General features: G+C 40.7%; 1 protein-coding gene across 4 annotated transcripts in view; it reads left to right on the top strand.

Moving 5' to 3' along the window:
• Nucleotides 1–8080, top strand: part of TOX (thymocyte selection associated high mobility group box) — a 222723-nt gene extending 214643 nt beyond the window's left edge. For all 4 annotated transcript variants that reach the window (XM_040545649.1, XM_040545646.1, XM_040545648.1 and 1 more), the window contains 2 exons: nucleotides 3424–3575; nucleotides 5758–8080. In XM_040545649.1, the coding sequence (XP_040401583.1) occupies nucleotides 3424–3575; nucleotides 5758–5794 (189 nt within the window). In that variant the 3' untranslated portion in view covers nucleotides 5795–8080. The remainder of the gene's footprint in view (nucleotides 1–3423; nucleotides 3576–5757) is intronic.
• The last annotated feature ends 10335 nt before the right edge of the window (nucleotides 8081–18415 follow it).

Below are 18415 nucleotides of genomic sequence, written 5' to 3'. Positions count from 1 at the left end.
TGATGAATAAATCAGTTGTGAAGACAAAAACATTGATGCCTGTTGAAAATACCTCTCCAGACAGGCAGGAAATGAAATTAGTTCCCAGTAAAGTGTGGAGATGAGGATCACTGTTTAGTTCTGCTGCAGGCTTTTTAGGACTTGCTACAGTGGCACAGCGAAACTGCTAGGGCTACAGAAATCTAATTAAAGAGCAAATGTCCCTCCTGACATCGAATTAATCTTTATCAAGTTCCCTATTTTTATTTCAATCTGGAACAAGAAAATGAAATTTAAAATTCTAGGCATGTTGCAAAACAGTTGGTGATTTTCTCTTGAGCATTACAATGCAAAAACATTCACCATTGTTTAATTAGACCTCGAAGCACTCATTTTCTGAGCACTTTTTATTTCATCATTGTTTGTTAAGGGCTTACATAAATAATACACAAATATTTACTACAAGCCTGGTACAAGGCTGTCTCCCTCTGTTGTACAAATCTATATTTCCAGAGCTTTTCTTCTGCGGATGAAAAAGCTGAAGTAATTATTGTGTAGATTTTAAACATGATCATGGATTATTGGTCCTTCATATTGTGTTCAGGTTTCTTAAATTACTTTGCCTTAAGAAGCATACGCTCCAACACCTGCATCATTATTTCTGTTGCTGGTAGCCCTCTGCCAGGCTCAGTGCAGGATGGTGCTGGGTGCTGCCTCTCAGCAGCATTAAAACCATGGCTGCAGAGAGCCCAGAATGGGCCCAGGTGCCAACGTGCATGTGTGGTCCATGGGGTTGGTGTGTGCTGGTCCCAAACTGGAGGTGGCTCAGATACCTTTGTACTGCTTTAAAATGTATCCCATGAGCACATCTTGAAGAACAAGCCCAATCCTAGGCAATCATAAACTAAAATGGATGCAAGATAAGAATGTTGTTACTCCTTGTTTTGTAGATAGGAGAATAAAGCTCATGTTTGTGGCCCTAACCTTAGCACAAGAGGTATCAATCCAGTCCAAGAGCATTCTTTGCTGGAGGACAGCCAAAGAGAGTTGGCTCTGGTTACACAGACAACCCAAGAAAGGACAAGAATAAGATAAGTCCCCACCCGATACCAGGCTGGCATTTTTACCAGGGGACCATCCTCCCACATCTAAGCTATTTCTTTATCCGGAAATGCTATTGCACTCATGTTCCTGCCTTCGCACTTGGAGAACAGTTTATTCTTGCTGAAAGAGTATACGAGCCTCTGTACCTGGTCACTTGCATCCTTCTCTACAGCACTGCTCAGGTAGTAGCCACATTTAGTGTTTTTCTTGCATAGATGGTTGGTTTTCCTGAAAAATGATAAGAGATTGCTCAGGAGCTCTGCTACCAAAGGTAAACCCAAATGCCTGAGGGCAGAATGTGTTTCTGTGACTAGTTTCCTCTTGCAGCTAAATTTAAAAGGGCTTATGGATAATGTTTTGTATAAAAATTATGACGGGGATATACAAAACCAATTTTTCTGCCTTGTAATTACACAAAACTTCAATTAAAGTCATTGGGAAGTCTGCTCAATTACAGTTTCCTTTGGATTTGTTGCAGGCATGGGTTTTGCATCCCGATGTGCAGGTTTGAAGCCTAGTGAAAAGGCTGTGCACAGAGCGTGGTGGTAACAGTCACGATGAGTGCATTTTATTTCATCTTATTAGCAGGGCAGCGTATAAGCTACATTACAACTAGATGCTAGATTCAGCTCATGAACTTGCCCACTGCTAAGGATCTATTTCTTGGCATCATCAGGGATAAAGTGAGGCTTCCAAGAGCATTTAAGGCACTGAGGTGTGACTTCCTTCTCCATATGGAAGAGACTATAGAAGAAAGTTGTGTTCATATTTGAACAGGCTTCCAGGGGAAGTGAACAGGCTGCCCAGGGAAGTGGTCACTGCACTGAGCTTGTTGAAGTTCAAGAAATGTTTGGACAACACTCTCAGACACATGGTCTAATTTTTGGGTGATTCCGTGTGGAGCCAGGAGTTGGACCCAATGATCCTTGTGGGTCCCTTCCAACTTGGGATATTCTATGATTCTATGATTCATTTATGGAGCTAAAATCTGTGGTCAGGATGAGCAGAGCAAGGAGAATGCAACATGAAGGAAGGATGTGAAGAAGGAAGTGACATTTTATATTTGAAGGAAGCTCTTTTTGGAGATGGGAGGGTGGTAGGTGGAAACTGAGAGTACTCATTTATCTTGTTTAAAGGTAGTGTGGCTGAGTTGTTAAATCTGCAGCTGAAGACAGCTCTACCCAAAATTCCCGTCTTCACGATGACAGTGTCTATGAAGTAATCACACATAAGCCACTAACTTTTCAAATTTAAAGCTATGAGCTTTAAGCCTGTCTATTCTATATGTGGACTTTGACCAGAAGTGGATCTTCGAACTAGGTATTTTGCATCAAGTTCTGTGTGTGATTTAAAAACTACAGATCCTATTAACTTGGCTGGGAATTGTATGCTTTTTATTTTTTTATTTTTTTCCAGCAGATATCAGTTGCTTTTGTACAGCATTCACATACTTTTACCCAATGTAGTTCTTCTAACTTTACAGGAATATGATGTACATTTATATAGGCTGAGCCAGGTATGCTATGGCGGTGCATACTAACCTTGAAATTTCTCCTGGTTTTGAAATACAGCATTTTAACTGATATAGCCTAATATATCAAAAGACCTAAAAATTATTACAATTTCTGATATGACAGATATTTTAGGGAGCAGGTCAGATGTCCCTTTGTAACTTCCACATTTTTTCTTGTCCTCTTGGTTTCAAAAAGTAAGTTATTCTGTGCTACTTTCACTACATTAGTCCAATAACTGTTAAAAAGCTTTGGTTGAATTTCTGTTTAGTTGAGAGAGAAGTGCAAATAAAAGAAGCAGCAGATGGTCTCTTTGTGACTGAATGAAGAAAGAGGGTTTTGAGAACAATATGTGAATAGGTGTAGTCTAATAAAACAGTCAGCCACCTGCTGCCTACATCCTTCAAAAAGATTCTGTTGCATATTCTAGGAATTAACAACTAGTTTGTGTCCTTACGTCCAATCTAAATGGAACCTCTAAGGAGCAAGCAGACCTTTGTGCCCCAGTGTTGATTAAGTTGTTCTCTTGGTTTTGAGTTTTGAGTTGTTTTCCCTTTTAGTTCTATCCTGTGATTGTGTAATAGCTAACACCAATTTGTTGCGATTTTATTTCTCAAACTAAAGATTTTAAAATGTAGAAAGCATGTACACTTTTTCTCCTTTTTAAGCTTGAGAACTTGAAGTATACCTAGAAAAAAAAAGGGGGGGGGGGGGGGGAGGGGGAGGGCTTCTACTGGTTTGTAGTAACACCTTCTTTTTATTTTTATTTTATGTACAGAACCTGTTGCTTGGTTTCCATGCATCATAATGCACTTGCTCTCTCTTCTAGGGATTTACTCTTCAGCCTGATTATCAGAATATCATCAATCCAACATCAACAGCTGCACAAGTTGTTACCCAAGCAATGGAGTATGTTCGTTCAGGGTGCAGAAATCCTCCAGCACAGACTGTGGACTGGAATAATGACTACTGCAGTAATGGGTAAGCAGCCAGGGAATGCCACCTTGTGTCGAGCAACATTCATGACACAAGTATCTAACAGTGAAAACATCTTTGTTGCCTGTTTCCCTACACTATTTCAGAAGTGCACCTGTGATGACACTGCATTTGTCGAGTAGTTAGACTACTGTGGGATAATAAGTTTTAAATACATACATTTATTGGAAATTTTTGTCACCTTAATGCACCACATATTTTTTGGACTTTGAGAGCTACCATTCATTAGAAAAGCAGAACTGAAATCTTAGGGAAAAGGTGTAGGAAAGAACTAGTAAGATCACTGCCCCCCTACTTAAGAGGCAAATGGCGTGAACTATTTTCTCCAAATATTCCATTGATGAGGAGAGCCTGCTGCCAGTGAAAACATCTGGTTTGGGTCTTGGGAACCGATGTCAGTGAGACCCAGAGGTAATGCATGGGATACAAGTTACATGGAAGGGAATGATGTGAAGATTGCATGACTGTTACCAGAAACAAAACACCATATGTGTAGGAGTTCTGTGCCCCTGCCAGACGGTTAGTAGCGCCTTCAAAGCCCCAACTCCTCAGCAGCCTTGTTTTTGTGGAGTCATAGTGCTGTATCAGGGGCTTCCTGGAAAGTTTTTAGGCCCTGAGCAGAAGATCTCTTCTGAGCTTTAGGTGATAGATGTGCCTTGTGAACATGTCCACCAGCCTGACCTTCTCTTGACCTTGGCACGAATACCAAAAACACAGGCAGATAAAAGCTCTTGGTTACTGCCAAAGTAATTGAACCCAAAGCAGAACTAAAGACCAGTTTCAACCATTGCATTACTCAAACTCAGAATTGCACTCGTGTTACTGTTTTAAAGTATTTCTGCAATATCAACTAAACTGAAAAAAAAAATCTTTTTCTGGTTACCAGTTCAGAAAAACATCCAGACCAAAACTTACTGACACTGAGGCATACTTTAACTAGTCTGCACAATGGCCTCGCTCTTCTCCCATAACTAGTGCTTTTGCCCCGAGACTTGCCCACATGTTCAGCAGAACAGTCTCACTTGTGTGCTGTACCACCCAAATGCATTGATCTGTGCTGCAGACCTTTGCAGGAGTCCTACCAACAGGCCATAACCACCTCTGGGTTTGATTTCTGGTCTCCTCAAAAAAACATGAGATCATTGCCAGCAGTGTCCTCTAGGTGCCCAGTGAGTGTAACTCCCATTGGCAAAACCTTTCTCTGAGCAGGCTCTGTATGTGTGCTGTGTAGATGTGTGTCTGTGAATCCGTGTGCAAGGACTTAGCATGTCTTTGCTTTGCCAGTGCAATTTATGCTCTGTGCTAATCCTGGACTCCAAACCAAGTAAGCTGTAGAGCTGTGGAAGAACAGAACTGGTGCCTGGGTTTTGGCAAGGAAACAGGAGTTGAAGAGCAAAGCCTCTCCCCCAGAAAATCTCTGCACTGTGAACCAAGCCCTGTCAGTGATACTTCTACTTTAAATGATATACTTTTTTCTGACTTGTACAGACTGTTCCAGGTTATAAACTGGTAAATGATTCCTTTTTGCTCTGAGTTGGTATGTTTCATCCAAAGACGAACCCTGGCAAGAACAGACTGTAAAAGTGTGCTGGATTGTGCATTGGTGGAAGGTCTCCCACAGAGCCTGGAAAAGTTAGTTGAGTTGGGCTCTGTTAGAACCATCTGGTACTCCTTTGCTCACGCTTACCTGAAACTGCCAACACAGTGCATTTTGGCTATGCCTGGACTAATAAATAAAAGAGGCCAGAGAGAGCTGGGTGGCGCCTATGCTCATGGAACTAACCTCTCCTGCCTTCTACAGAAAGGGTGCTTATGCAGTAAGGTCCCTAGAGCTGTGCTAAACTCTCATGTACAAAGCTATGCAGCTTGTGAGTGAGGGACCATCAATACTACCAACCCACTAGCACAGGTGATCCCAAAATAGTGCTTAAACCCATGTCCCCTCCTATTCAGTTTAGACCCAGATGTGGCCTCTGGGTTTCTATATGCCACTATGGCAGTAGGGTTTTTCTTATTTTTTGTATTATTACCTTGGTAATACAGCTGTACTTCCGTGATGTGCTTGGAATTAATGACACAGTAGGGTTGTGGGGTTTATAGAGGAAAGAAAAGGACTAAAAATTTGACAAATTTAAAAATCACATTTGTTCTTTTTCCCTTTGAACAGGGGCATGCAGAGGGACAAAGCACTCTACCTTACCTGAAAATCTGAAACACCTCTCCTTTCCACTGAGGAATGCAGGGAAGTCTTTTCATCATGGATTGCTTTATGCAGTCAAGGCAGTTCTGCATTTTATTAGAAAATACAAGTTGCTAAGCACTTAGGACTATTTGAGCTTGTGGGTCACCCACTCTGGAAAAAATAGTCTTGCTTCTTTTTTTCTTTTTCTTTCTTTTTTTTTTTTCTTTTTTCCCTCCCCCTATTTTTGTTTGTTTCTTTCTTTCCCCTTTCCACCCCCACCCTGAGATCCTTTAACGGACATTGTTTTTCTTCTTCCCTGAAGGAAACTTGGACCATTCAGATTTTATGTTGTTTTTTGCTGTGAAGTGCTGCGATAGTAACTGCCTTAGCAACTGTAGATGTCTCGGATAAAAGTCCTGGATTTTCCATTGGTTTTTCATAATGGGTGTTTATATGAAACTACTAAAGACTTTTTAAATGGCTTGATGTAGCAGTCATAGCAAGTTTGTAAATAGCATCTATGTTACACTCTCCTAGAGTATAAAATGTGAATGTTTTTGTAGCTAATTGTAATTGAAACTGGCTCATTCCAGTTTATTGATTTCAAAAAAGGGTTAAATTGGCAAACATTCATATTTTTACTTCATTTTTAAACAACTGACTAATAGTTCTATATTTTCAAAGTATTTGGAGAAAAAAGTAAAATATTCCCAAAAGATATTAATTAAAAATATTGGCTTCATCTCATGAAATAAACACAAAAACTAGGGGAAAAAACAGTGTTGATAAAGAGCAAACACATTTATTTTGTACTGCCTAAAAATGCTTCTTTTTTTTAAAAAGAAAAAAAAATCACTTTATGTGTACTGGTTAGTAAATGTCATTTAAGTCCTTTTATGTATAAAACTGCCAAATGCTTACCTGTTATTTTATTAGATGCAGAAACAGATTGGAGACAGCTAAATTATAACCTTTACATATGGCTATGTATTATTGTTTCTTCATACTGTGTCTGTATTTAATCTTTTTTTATGGAACCTGTTGCGCCTATTTATGAAATAATAAATATAGGTGTTTGTAAGTAAATTTGTTAGCATTTTAAAGAGGTTTCTTTGACGCTTTAACTTTTGCTGGCACAAATTGTTCACAACTGATGTGAATACTTTATTTAGTTTTTACAGTGACATATGTAACACCAAACCTGCTTTTCTGGCAGAAAATGAAGGTAACCAATACTTATTTCTGTATTTCTTTGGTTGCTAAGGGGAAAAAAAAAAAAAAAAGTACTTTAAAGTAATTCCCTTTTTAAAGTATTGTAGTAAGAAGTTGCCCAAAACCAAGACTTGAACCAACAAAAGTAACTAAATAAAACTACACAATGACGCTTCTTGAAAATTCATCAGTTGTTGTTGATTAATCAAATGGAATAGAAATATTACCAACAGAAATATTACCAAATATGCTTCAAACATTTTATTATACATTCAAAAGTTCCTACAGAGTCTTAGGGAGTGTATCACAAATACATACTAAAGTGAAAGGTAAGTTCAATAGCCATAAGGAAAGGGATGTAAAAAATCAAAAAAAAAAAAAAAAAAAGAAAAAAAAAAGGCATTTTGTCAATGTTTTTCTTCAGGGATAGATCTGAAAATGTTTTTCTGGAGGATTTCATCCCAGACGCCTGTCAAAGTAATAGGGAGTACCACTGATTCGTATTGTCTGTGTGAAATAAAGAAAGCAGCTCAGAATAAATACAACTTATGCAATGCCATTGATTTTTATAGAAAACAAAACAGAAACAAAGGTATGCTTGCTTTGGAATGATTTCAGGCAATGTACAGTTGAAATCACTTGGCATGTAATAACTAATAAATAATGCAGATCAGATGTGATTACTCAGATGACTGTAGCTGAGAGCTCTAATTTTTCTGTCTTGAAACTGTATGAGAACTTGTGATTAAATTCACAGTTTATTGTTTGTCTGTTTAGTACTTTAGAAATATACCAGCACTACTAATTACCCAATGTCTTCTATTTATTATATTACAGTAAACTACATTTTCCACTCATATTAATTCCAAAGTGAGAAGATAATTATTGGGATGAGAAAAATCAGCTTTGATTTTGACAGGCAGTTTTCTTTTTTCTTTTACAGAAAAGAACTGTGTTATCTCCATTTCTTTTAGAGCAGGTGTGCAGTCACATAAAGTTGTTAATTTCGATATCCAAGCAGAGTTCAAAATACAAGAAAACTTTAATGTAAATAAAAAAAATACATCATGAATAAAATACTTATTCTGTACGAATCTCTTGCTACTTGATGTCTCTTAGTCTGTAAGAATGGAAATCTGCTGTGTGTTCACTGCACAGCACCTTTACCAGTCCTGGGATTTGAGTGCGGTTCTGTGCCTGGGCTCTGTTCGTGTGATCCAGCTGTGCTGGAAGAGCAGCACCTTTGCTCTGGGTAATACTGAAGCCACTTCGTTCCAAAGGAGAGGTCCAACTCTGATACATAAATGTCAGTTCTTCATGTCCGACCTTAGGAAAAAGCAATGGTTGCTGGCCCAAGGGCAATCTGCTCTTTGTTTTCAGCTGCATATCAACAGGTACAAATTGTTGATAAGTGGAGCCCAAAAAGTTGAGGTTCTTCTGCAAGCAGGTGAAACTCCACTGGAGCTGATGAAGATAGGCACCATCCTTTGCTATAGCACTTTGGCTTAGGCACCACAGTAATACATATACCCAAGCTACTGGTTGTAAGTCACCATCTGTCATAAAGATGATAATGAGACAGCACACAGGAACAAAACAACCTACACACTGAAGCAACACAGTAACAGCAAAAAATACAATAAAGACATCCATCAAAATGATAGAAACCAAGAGAAATAATGTCTTCCATTAATTGAAACTATTTTTGTTTGTTCGTTTGTTGTTTTTGTTTGTTTGTTTTTTTGTTTTCCTGAAGATTTTTAAAAACTGGTAGGTGAAATGCAAGGTTAGGAACATAAGCACTCCAGAGGATTTAAATTCTGTCTGCTTGCACCAAGGTAAGCAGAAGTTTTGAAAAGGAAAAGAGCTCTTTGAGTTTGCTGCTGATCTCAGAGTGCTCTGTTCTGGTGATGTGAGTCCTGGTATCTCACCCAACTCACAGAGGTTCAAGCATCGCGTCCAGCTGCTACCTCTGACCCAAAGAGGCTCTTTAAAAGGACTTGCTGTAGCATTTTTCCCCCTACATTCATCCACAGGCAGTAAGCAATTAATGTATTCATGGAGGGCCTCAGCCATTCACAATGAAACTTAATGTATTCATGCCTGCCTCTCTCTCCCTCACCAAATACCATTTCCTGATTCCAGTGGCAAATCTGCCAAATATTCCCTGCGAGGCTCCTCTGTAAACAGGAAATCTTGCAATAAAAGAGCTCATTACTGGAAGGTAAGAGACAGGCTTATCACCTTCCACAACCTTCTGAGACGTCATCCCAACCTCAGCTACCATCTCCAAGGCTGCATCTGCCTATTTCTTACATGATTCTGTAAACATGGCAGATCCATGGAGATCTCTTTCCATGCTCTGGGGACACAGAGTAGTCAAAACCCTTACTCTACACACAGTCTGAGAAATAGCTAAAGAGCTGTATGTAACCCATACAGGGAGTCACTCCCCAGAACTCCCGTCGAAAAAAAGGTATTGATATAGATAGATATAGAGCCATTACCTGGTTAATTATTTATATGGCATCCTCGAGTCTTTTTACATTTAAATGGAATATTATTTTGTGTGTATAGGAGTATGAGAGTGCTAGCAGTGCTGCACAGGGTGCTCAGCACCTCAGAGAACATGAGCTCTTGCTTCGAGTCAGGTCTCTCAGACAGCATTTGCTTTCCTTTGCAAAGTCATGTATTTTATTATTACCCAGCACCACATTAAATCACAACTCAAATGTACTTCTTATTCCACTGACAAGGGGACAAGTGAGAACAATGACTTGTAACATTTCAGAGTCTGTCACAGTTACTGCCTAATTAGAGAAACCTACTAGCAAATGTGCATCTGCATGGATCCTGCGACTGTCATCATTTCACATTCTATTAAGGGCTTGCTGCGATAGACACTTTACAAAGAAATTTCATTCAGGCTAATACCAAGCTGGCAAACATTTAATTGGCTAGAAAATAAAACAGGAGAGAAAAAGAGAGGAAGGGGAGAAGAAAAGGAAACCTTCCTATTTTGAAAACAAGCTCAGTGAAAAAAAAAAAAAAAAAAAACAGTGTGCTGCAGAGAAGATCCTTACCCTCTGACAATTGCATGTTTACAACGAGTCTGAGCATAATTGCTCTGATGGGCTGTCAAGGAAAAGATTAATTTGGCAAAGATTAGTATTGACTTGCTGTTTATTAAGGCTTTTAAACAGCTGTATCTGGCAACATTCCTGTAAGTGCCTGTCATGTCTGAAAATCAGGCTCACACCCGGGTGCTTGCCAGCTGTTGCTAAAAAATCTTACCACTTGGAGTATCTTCCTCCAGGCCAAACAGCAAGAGCAAAGTATTGCCAAATGAATCTCTCTCATCCTGTCACTTTTCAGGGGCCCTGAAAGCTCAAATGTCAGTTTATGGCTTGATGGCTGGGCTGATAGCAGCCAGAGGAAGGCGGCAGGCTGGTTAGAGGGGTGCTGTGCCGGCCGGCCCCGCGTGCGTTGGGAGGGGGCTGCAGCGAGTCACAAAACCACATCTTGTGACTGCAGTGTGGCAGAGGGGATTTAAACCCCTGAGCACCTGCCGACAAAGTTTTGTGAGGGGCAGGGCTGCAGAAGGAGCGGTTCATCCCCCCGGGCGCTGCACGCGCTCGGCAGGCTGTAATGCATCAAGCCAACACATGAAGAGGATGTGTGGAAGTACAGTAGGCACCATTAATCATCCTAAAATGAGCCAACGTTTTCTTCTGTGATTTTTTTTTCTTTTGTTCCCCCTGCTGATAAACAAAAGTCATAAAAGCCGTACACCCAAAATACCCTGGGTCAATGGGAACCTGTAAAAGGAAAGATGTCAGCTGTTGTTTTTGTTATGTTACTTAAAACAGTTCGACTTTTACTGTAGGCCTTAGTAGCTGGTTCAGAAACAAATAATGCCAGTAGAAAGAAGGATAAATGGCTGCAGCTAAACGCCAATACAAATAGCCATGTGTTACAATTAAAGTTGATTTGGCCTTTCCAATAGAAGGCTGATTTTCTGGGATTAATCTCGACCTTTTCAAGTTGCATCAGGCTGAAATAAGTTGTCAGAACAGATGTGAATTTTGTTTGCAGAGAGCAATCGTAATCCAGTAACCCTTAGAACATCAGCGTTTTCCAGACTGCCGGCCAGCTGAATGGTGAGGATGTGGATGGGAGATGCTGAATGCACACAGCAGGCAGGACCAGAGGATTCACAGCAATGTCCAGAGGCTGGAAGATTAGGTCAGAAAATAATTCAGAATGGAAAACAAAGTACTTTTCCTTTTAACTCTGGAATAACCAAGCAGAACAGTGCATGCACAACTCCTTTTAAAAAAGACATTAGATCGAGGATGGATACCTTTGTAAAATGTGTATTTTGGCTAGATCAAATTGAAGAGTGGAGGATATTCCACTGCTTCACAGCAGGCTAGGCACACATTTTGTAATACAGAAGTCTCTGAAGGCTCCAAGAATTGCACATTTCAGCTCTTGCTCTAAGGTGGCTTTCTAAGAAGTTTTGCCTTACAATCTGTATAGCTCCAATATATGGGGAACATAAATAAATAAATAAATAAATAAATAAAATAAAAAGAAAACCTCTGGTGAATATTCAGGCTTTTCACACTTTGAAATCTAGAGTCAATCTAGAGTTTCAGTGGAAGTAAAGAAGCCCCAGGTCTTTCCAAGTTGGGTGGGGGGAGGAGGGGCTATTCACCTGAAAATGTTAGCACAGCTCATATGGCAATATAAGCCCTCTGCATTCACAGAGCCTTCAGATTGCTTTCTGCACAACAAAACACTTGGCCCTGTGTTTATGCCAACAGTGCAGAGTATTGTTAAGTGCTGAAGATGTGAGAGATTTTTCCTGTTGTCTATATAGCACTGCTTAAATATAAATATGAAGTTCCAAAGTTCATTCAAAGGCATGCCATCACTTCAATAAATAAGGCTTTCCTAATTAATAGAAGACTTTGTGTTTTGATATCTGCTTCTGCTCAGGGTTCTGAAATAATAAGGTGAGTCTCTCAACTCCTTTGGCATACACATATCTGTTATGTTTTTTTGTGTTAAATAGATAAATACAAAAAAAAATGATAAGTGATGTCTCCAGGAACAGGGAGTAATTTAGTGGAAGAGTAGCTGAGATCTGAGAGTTTTGAAAAGAAAAAAAAAAAAATCTCCTGCTTTAGCCGTAACTTAAGTTCAACAACTGTGAAGCAGTGCTCAGACCCATGAGGACAGCTTTAATCAGGTGAGATTTTACTAATATATGTAACAAATAGGGAGAGGTTTCCAGGTTTTATTGGTCTTCTGTGTTTTTCTACTTGTCAGCCCTAAGTGCAAAACGGAGTTTTATTTTCAAACTTATCTGTAAAGTAACTTTTAAAAGAATAAAATAATAAAAGAGGAATTAATCTCTGATCTCACACTGCTGGAATTTTACATTAAAATTTCAAATCTCATGAGACTGTCGTTTTGACTAGGCTGTTCTTAAACATCTTTATTTCTCCCTCTCTCTCTCTTTGCAGAATTTTGCCCTAGACCCTGGCAAAATCCCTTTCCTTCCTGACTTTATGCATCAGATTTATCAAAGCACAATACATATATATATATTTACATATGTGCACACCAAGGAGACTCATCGGACTCACAAGGCGAGAGTCATGACAGCTGAAAAATGGGGCTGTCCTGCTGCTCAGTTCCCAGCAGAAGTTGGCCTCTGCAAACAGGCTGGAGGCAGTGACACAAGGAGGTCCTGGCAGCAAGGTCACACTTCTGTGCTAAATGGGTGATAGATTTTCAAGGCTATTTCTAAATTCTCAGGAGAGATCAAAAGCAAAAATAGGCTATCCTGTCTTCATGTACTGTGTCACCTTTGGACTGGGAGGAACCTAAGCCCAGCCTTTCCAAAGGTGACCCCAGCACAAGAGCATTGACTGGAGTGAATCCAAGGGAGGCCACCATGATGGTCACAGGGCTGAGCCGAGAGCTCAGGAAGAGAGACTGAAAGCACTGGATCTGGAGAGTCTCAAGGAGAAGAAGCCAAGTGGAGCTCTTACTGCAGTCTGACACTGCCCAACAGGTGTTACACCAAGACAGGGCCCAAATCTTTCAGTGAAGGACAGGAAACAACAGACACAAGTTGCAATCAGGCAATCCTCATTGCATATTAGGAAAAGAAAAAAATCACCAGGACGGAGGTCAAAAGCTGAAATAGGAGCCCAGAGAGGCTGTGGGATCTCCATCCTTGGAAATATTCAAAACTCAACTGGACAGCCCTAAACAGCCCTGTTTAAGTTTCATGGGCATTTACTGTGGGGATGGGGTGGACCAGAAAACCTCCAGGGATCCCTTCTGACCTGTGCTAGTCTGTGGCTGTGTTTTACACAATATCCCTACACATAGGATAGAAAGAAAGCCAGCAGATCGTGGTTATTTGGCCCCAGTTTGGGAAAGGGAGTAAGAAAGTTTCTGTTGGTTACTTCCTGTTATACACCTCATGTGCTACAGTAAATTGTACTATTTTGAACTCAGGTTTCACAGTCTGGTTTTACATCTACAGAAAAATCAAAAGCGAATGTCATTTATATCTGAGTTTCCTGTGGAGGTTTATTTAAGGAAAAAAAAATACTCCCAAGCAAGACATAAACCCTAACCCACCAATCACTTTTCTGAAATGAATTTAGTCTACATTTTTGGGAGTGCAACTTTCATGCAAAGACAAGCAGGAATGTATTGGTTGCCAAAGTAAAGCTGATCGGTTAAAGCTTGGACTCAGGGGAGCAAGGCCTCAGATAAATGAGGGAAAAGTTACAGAGTTTTCTTTTTTTATTTTTTTAATGTATAGCACTCAAAAGAAATCTCTGGGGCTTCAGTACGTGACTTTCCATTTTAATGTTTTTCCTCCACCAGATGGTTTAGATAAAACCTATTAGTTTCATTTGTGAAAATGGTTTCATACAAAAAATGTCCATTTTTAGCATTTTTGCCTCAAGGCTTGGATTTTACTTTTTTTTTTTTTTTTTTTTCAGAAGTGGAGAAGATTTTGCTAGTGTCTAATACTTTAATCATCATCATTCTTACCATCAAATAAGATGCACACCAGAATACGGTTGATGAGTCCTCTAAAAGAATTTATGTCGAAAAAGTACATTAAAATTACTTCGTAAATTTGATTTATGCATCTTTTCATATAACCTTTGCATGTTTGCAATTTTCCATAAGCTTAGTTATGATCATTTCAATCTCTGCATAAGTAGTGTACATGCTCTGTCAAACATAATGATGCAGGCCCTTTATCTTCTTTTTTGTCTTGATGTCATTACTTTGCAGAACACATTCAGTGTGTGAAAATTGGAGAAGGTTCACTACTGGAAACCCTAACTAAATCCACTCCCATTTCTGGAGGTAGGGAATTCCCCTTAGCAATGAAATTAATGTGGCTCTGATATGCACATGCTGAAGGGATGTTAGGAAGGCATACATGAGTAATTTTAATTCCGTGGAGTCTTTATCATTCAAGGAGCTCATTTGGAACCAAGCAGAAGAGGACACAGGACACACCAGAATCTCTTCATTAACACAGTCATTCTACTTGATTCAGAACAGACTCTATCAGCTGTTTTCTCTCATTTCAGCAGAGCTCTCTGGGGGCTCTGGGGTGCCCAGCACCCAGCCTGTCGGTCCTGCAGAGGACCTAACCAGCATCTGATGGAGGCACACTGTTAGGAACTGGATTGCTGACCTCCTTCTGTGGTCAGAGGAGAAAGATCAGCACCTCCAAGGTGCATATTAGTGCGGGACAAAACTCCCCTCCCCTTTGCCTACTTGTCTACAGTACTTGGCGAGCCCCAAAACCTAAGACTGCACTACACCAGGAAGTAATTTCTCCCACCAGCAGCTGATCAGTTGACTGAAGATGCACAGGGGATCGAAGCTCCCACAGCTGCACTGCACAAGGTTCAGGGTGTTCACTAGGGCAAACCTTGCTGTCTTCCCCTGCACTGCACCTCATCACCAGTAACTCAGCAACTCACACAGCAGACGTTACAATTCAGATTTAGGTCCTGACAGGTATTCATCAAGTTAAATGTAATAACAGTTAGCGCAGAGATTCAATAACAAATTAACACTATATGTATTTTCCTACATTGGGTACTCCAGCTTCTTTGGCAGAAACAATGTTGGCAAGTAGCTGTGGGAAGAAACAATGTAAGGGAGTCAAAAGCAAGAAAAGAAAAGGGAAAAGAAAGGAAATAACATTCCTGTGTGTCTTCAAGATGTGGGTTTGTGTAGTATCTCATCCTGTTGGGCATTCAGAGAACCTGAGCGTATGTAAATGGAAACCATTCCGAAGAACAAAACTCTCCATGCAATAAGGGCATTTCCAGTCATGAGTATATTGGTTGCAGGATTTACACCACAGGAGCAATACATTGACAGACCGTGACTTCATATATACATCATTGTATTATTATAGCTGTTAGGATGTTCAGGAGGTTGTAATTAGTGAGCATCAGGGTGTGTAAGCCCCCTGCGTGGTGCTGCCAAGGCTAATCCATGTCAGTGCCTACAGGCGACGGTGGAAAATAAAACATTTCAGTGAACAGCAACAGGAAAATCTAAGCCAGGCCAAGACATCCACAAGGCCCTGTGGTATGAAACAAAGGCAGGCATAATCCATGGCTCAGAAATAACTGCTGATCCAAGGCTTATTTTTGTGATGCACCTCCCGCATCAAGAGAAAGATTTGCATATCAAAATGGCAAATGGGAGTGTTGTTGTTTTTTTCTCCCCAAATAATGCAAACAGATATCAGCACTTCACTTACAGCTGTGGGCGGTAGCTGGGGCACAAGCACTGGAATCTGTGGGCACCAAGGGCTGGATGAGAGCTCTCCACCCTCAGCAGTTGTTACACCTGAAGTGGGTAACTCTCTGTCAAGAGGGTGGGTGGCTCTCTTGTAGTCCTCAATGGACTGTGAGATGTGGATCCATTTGCACAGATCAGAAGTTAGTGAACTTCTTTTGTCACTGATGACACCCTCGGCTTTCCATCTCACAGCAAATGAATGCTGCACTATATTTTATTTTCATTTCCTTTGCCTTGCCTTGACCCTCCCAGAGGTTAGTCCCTGGAGCACAGCAGATACTGAAACCATGAGAGATACCTCGGATGGGCTGGTGAGGAATCTAGTAATTGTCTTTGGGGGGATTGCTTTCAAATCCTGGTCCATCCTTCAGGACAGTCCGACACTTTTTGGCCTCGAGCCTGCCATCCCTCTGAGGGCATTTGGACAGACCGGCTTGTCTACCTCCTGCTTCTCTGCAGCTGAACGTGCCAAGCCAGGAGGGCATCTGGTGGCAGCCAGGAGCAGCAGAGCCCATGTGAAGGGACCACCACAAACATGCTCCTCTGAGACACTTTCTCCACCCTGGTGCTGTTCTACAGTCATTATTCTGTCCCCTCCAGCCCGCACCCAGAAATGCCATGTCAACATGCCAACACAGGAGTTGTTGGACAGGCAAAGCTACCGACCTACCTCATTCATCATTTATCTACCTTCCCCGGCATTTTTCTGCATTCATCTCCACTCTCCTATCTGTACATTGAAGCCAGTTGCAGGTGGGTCACCAGCCACTTCTCACTCTTTCTTTCACACTGACTATTGTATGATATGTGAAATAACTGAGAGGGTGTAGGAACTATTCCCATAGCCAGGTGGAAACAGCAAAAGAATTAGACCAATTGTATGGAAATTTTTCAGCATATTGCTTCAGGTAAGCAAACCTTCCCTTTCCCCCATGCTCTAAGAGAAGGAACTCTCATCATAGCAGCAAATACATATGATTATGATTTTGTCATAATGAATATTTGTACCAGGGAAACAGATTCTAAAAGAATAATGTGCATCCAGTCAGGGAAAATGGACCCAAACTATGACATGCATGCCCTCAAAGGAGCTACGACTTGAATTACAATGAACCATTCATGAATAAACTGCATATCAAGAAACAGCTAGTTCATCTCTCTAAGCATCAGACTTATGGTGAATATTTCCAAACAGAAAAAAATTGAATTCATCGTATGAATAATTTGTTGCAAACAATTTGCCTACATTAGCTACTTTCCAAATGGTTCTTTTTATCTTTTCTTCAGGGAGAAGGAATTTGTCTCAAGATTGTCATGCCTTTCCCAAAATGAATCAGAATTCCTCTTGAGAGACACACACAAGTCAAGAAACCTATGAAGGTGCTCTTCCAGCAAGACCTGATCTTCTACCATTAAGACGAAAGGGACTTTTGCCATTGTTTTCAATACAAGTAAATTTAAAAGTAGGGAAAAAATGTAGACTGTAGAAATAAGAGTGAAGTGAAGGGCAGAATGGTGTTGAATGGATGCGTTGATGTTATGCTATGTTTTCTTTCAAAAGCGAAAACAGATAAACTAGGTAAAAGCACATAAGCAAGCACTTAAAATGAATTAAGCAGTGTTTCAAGAGAGAGTTGAAATTCCCCTTTGTCCTCAAAACAGATTCTTTTTTTCTTTGTCCTTAGACAAGCCAGAGATTTCATTTACCTCAAACAAAGGAAGTGCTCCCAAAGGAATATGCATCCAATTTGCAATATGACATGTGAGTGCTCCACCTGCTTTGGGCCAAGCAGAGAACCAGCCTTTCTCCTGAGGACACTGCTGCAGCAAGATCTCCATGGGGATTTGAAAAATTACAGCCTCAGATGGCTGCTGGATATGAGGAAGTTCAGCCTGAGCAGTGGGGAAAAAAATAAGAAATAATAAAAAAAAAATAGGTAAATAAGTTGTATTCCCCTTCAGCACATCTTCAGGATTTATAGGGTATACCAACACTGCCAAATAACTTAGCTCACCAATTCACTCTTGGGCCCTGATATCTACGTTAAGCATCAGTTCACTCCCGGTCTCTCTCTTGTTGTGAAGTTCCTTTGAAACAAGACCTGTGTGGTTTTAAGCATATTTCCCTATGGAAATTGCTTAGTTTTGTCCTTGGGGATGGATGAGGTAGCACCAGCCCTTACGTGGTACTCCAGCATTATCCCTGAATGCCCATCACCCCCAAACATCCCACTCCCACAGAGCTTCCCTTTCCTGTCACAGGGCTGCAACACCTCCATCAAGGGTTTTGAGCCAAAAAAATAAAACTTCATACAACCTGATTTATGTGTTGTGATTCCAGGGTACCGTGAGAGCATTGGGGGTGCTGAGCCAAGGGCTGTGGGGTGTGGATGCAGCCAGCCTGGCTGAGGAAAGGCTGGCCCTGTGCAGAGTGGCTGGACCATGCTAAAGCTCTTGGTGTGAATTAAGCATCCCTTGGACCTTTTCTGTGCCTCACACTGGGAATTGTTGGGACCAAATGGACCTTCAGACACCCTGGACAGAGCTGTGAGCA

Source organism: Cygnus olor, chromosome 2, assembly GCF_009769625.2.
Source record: "Cygnus olor isolate bCygOlo1 chromosome 2, bCygOlo1.pri.v2, whole genome shotgun sequence".
Classification (NCBI taxonomy): domain Eukaryota; kingdom Metazoa; phylum Chordata; class Aves; order Anseriformes; family Anatidae; genus Cygnus; species Cygnus olor.
The sequence above is the reverse complement of the archived record's forward strand: the minus strand, read 5'-3'. Positions and strand labels throughout refer to the sequence as shown.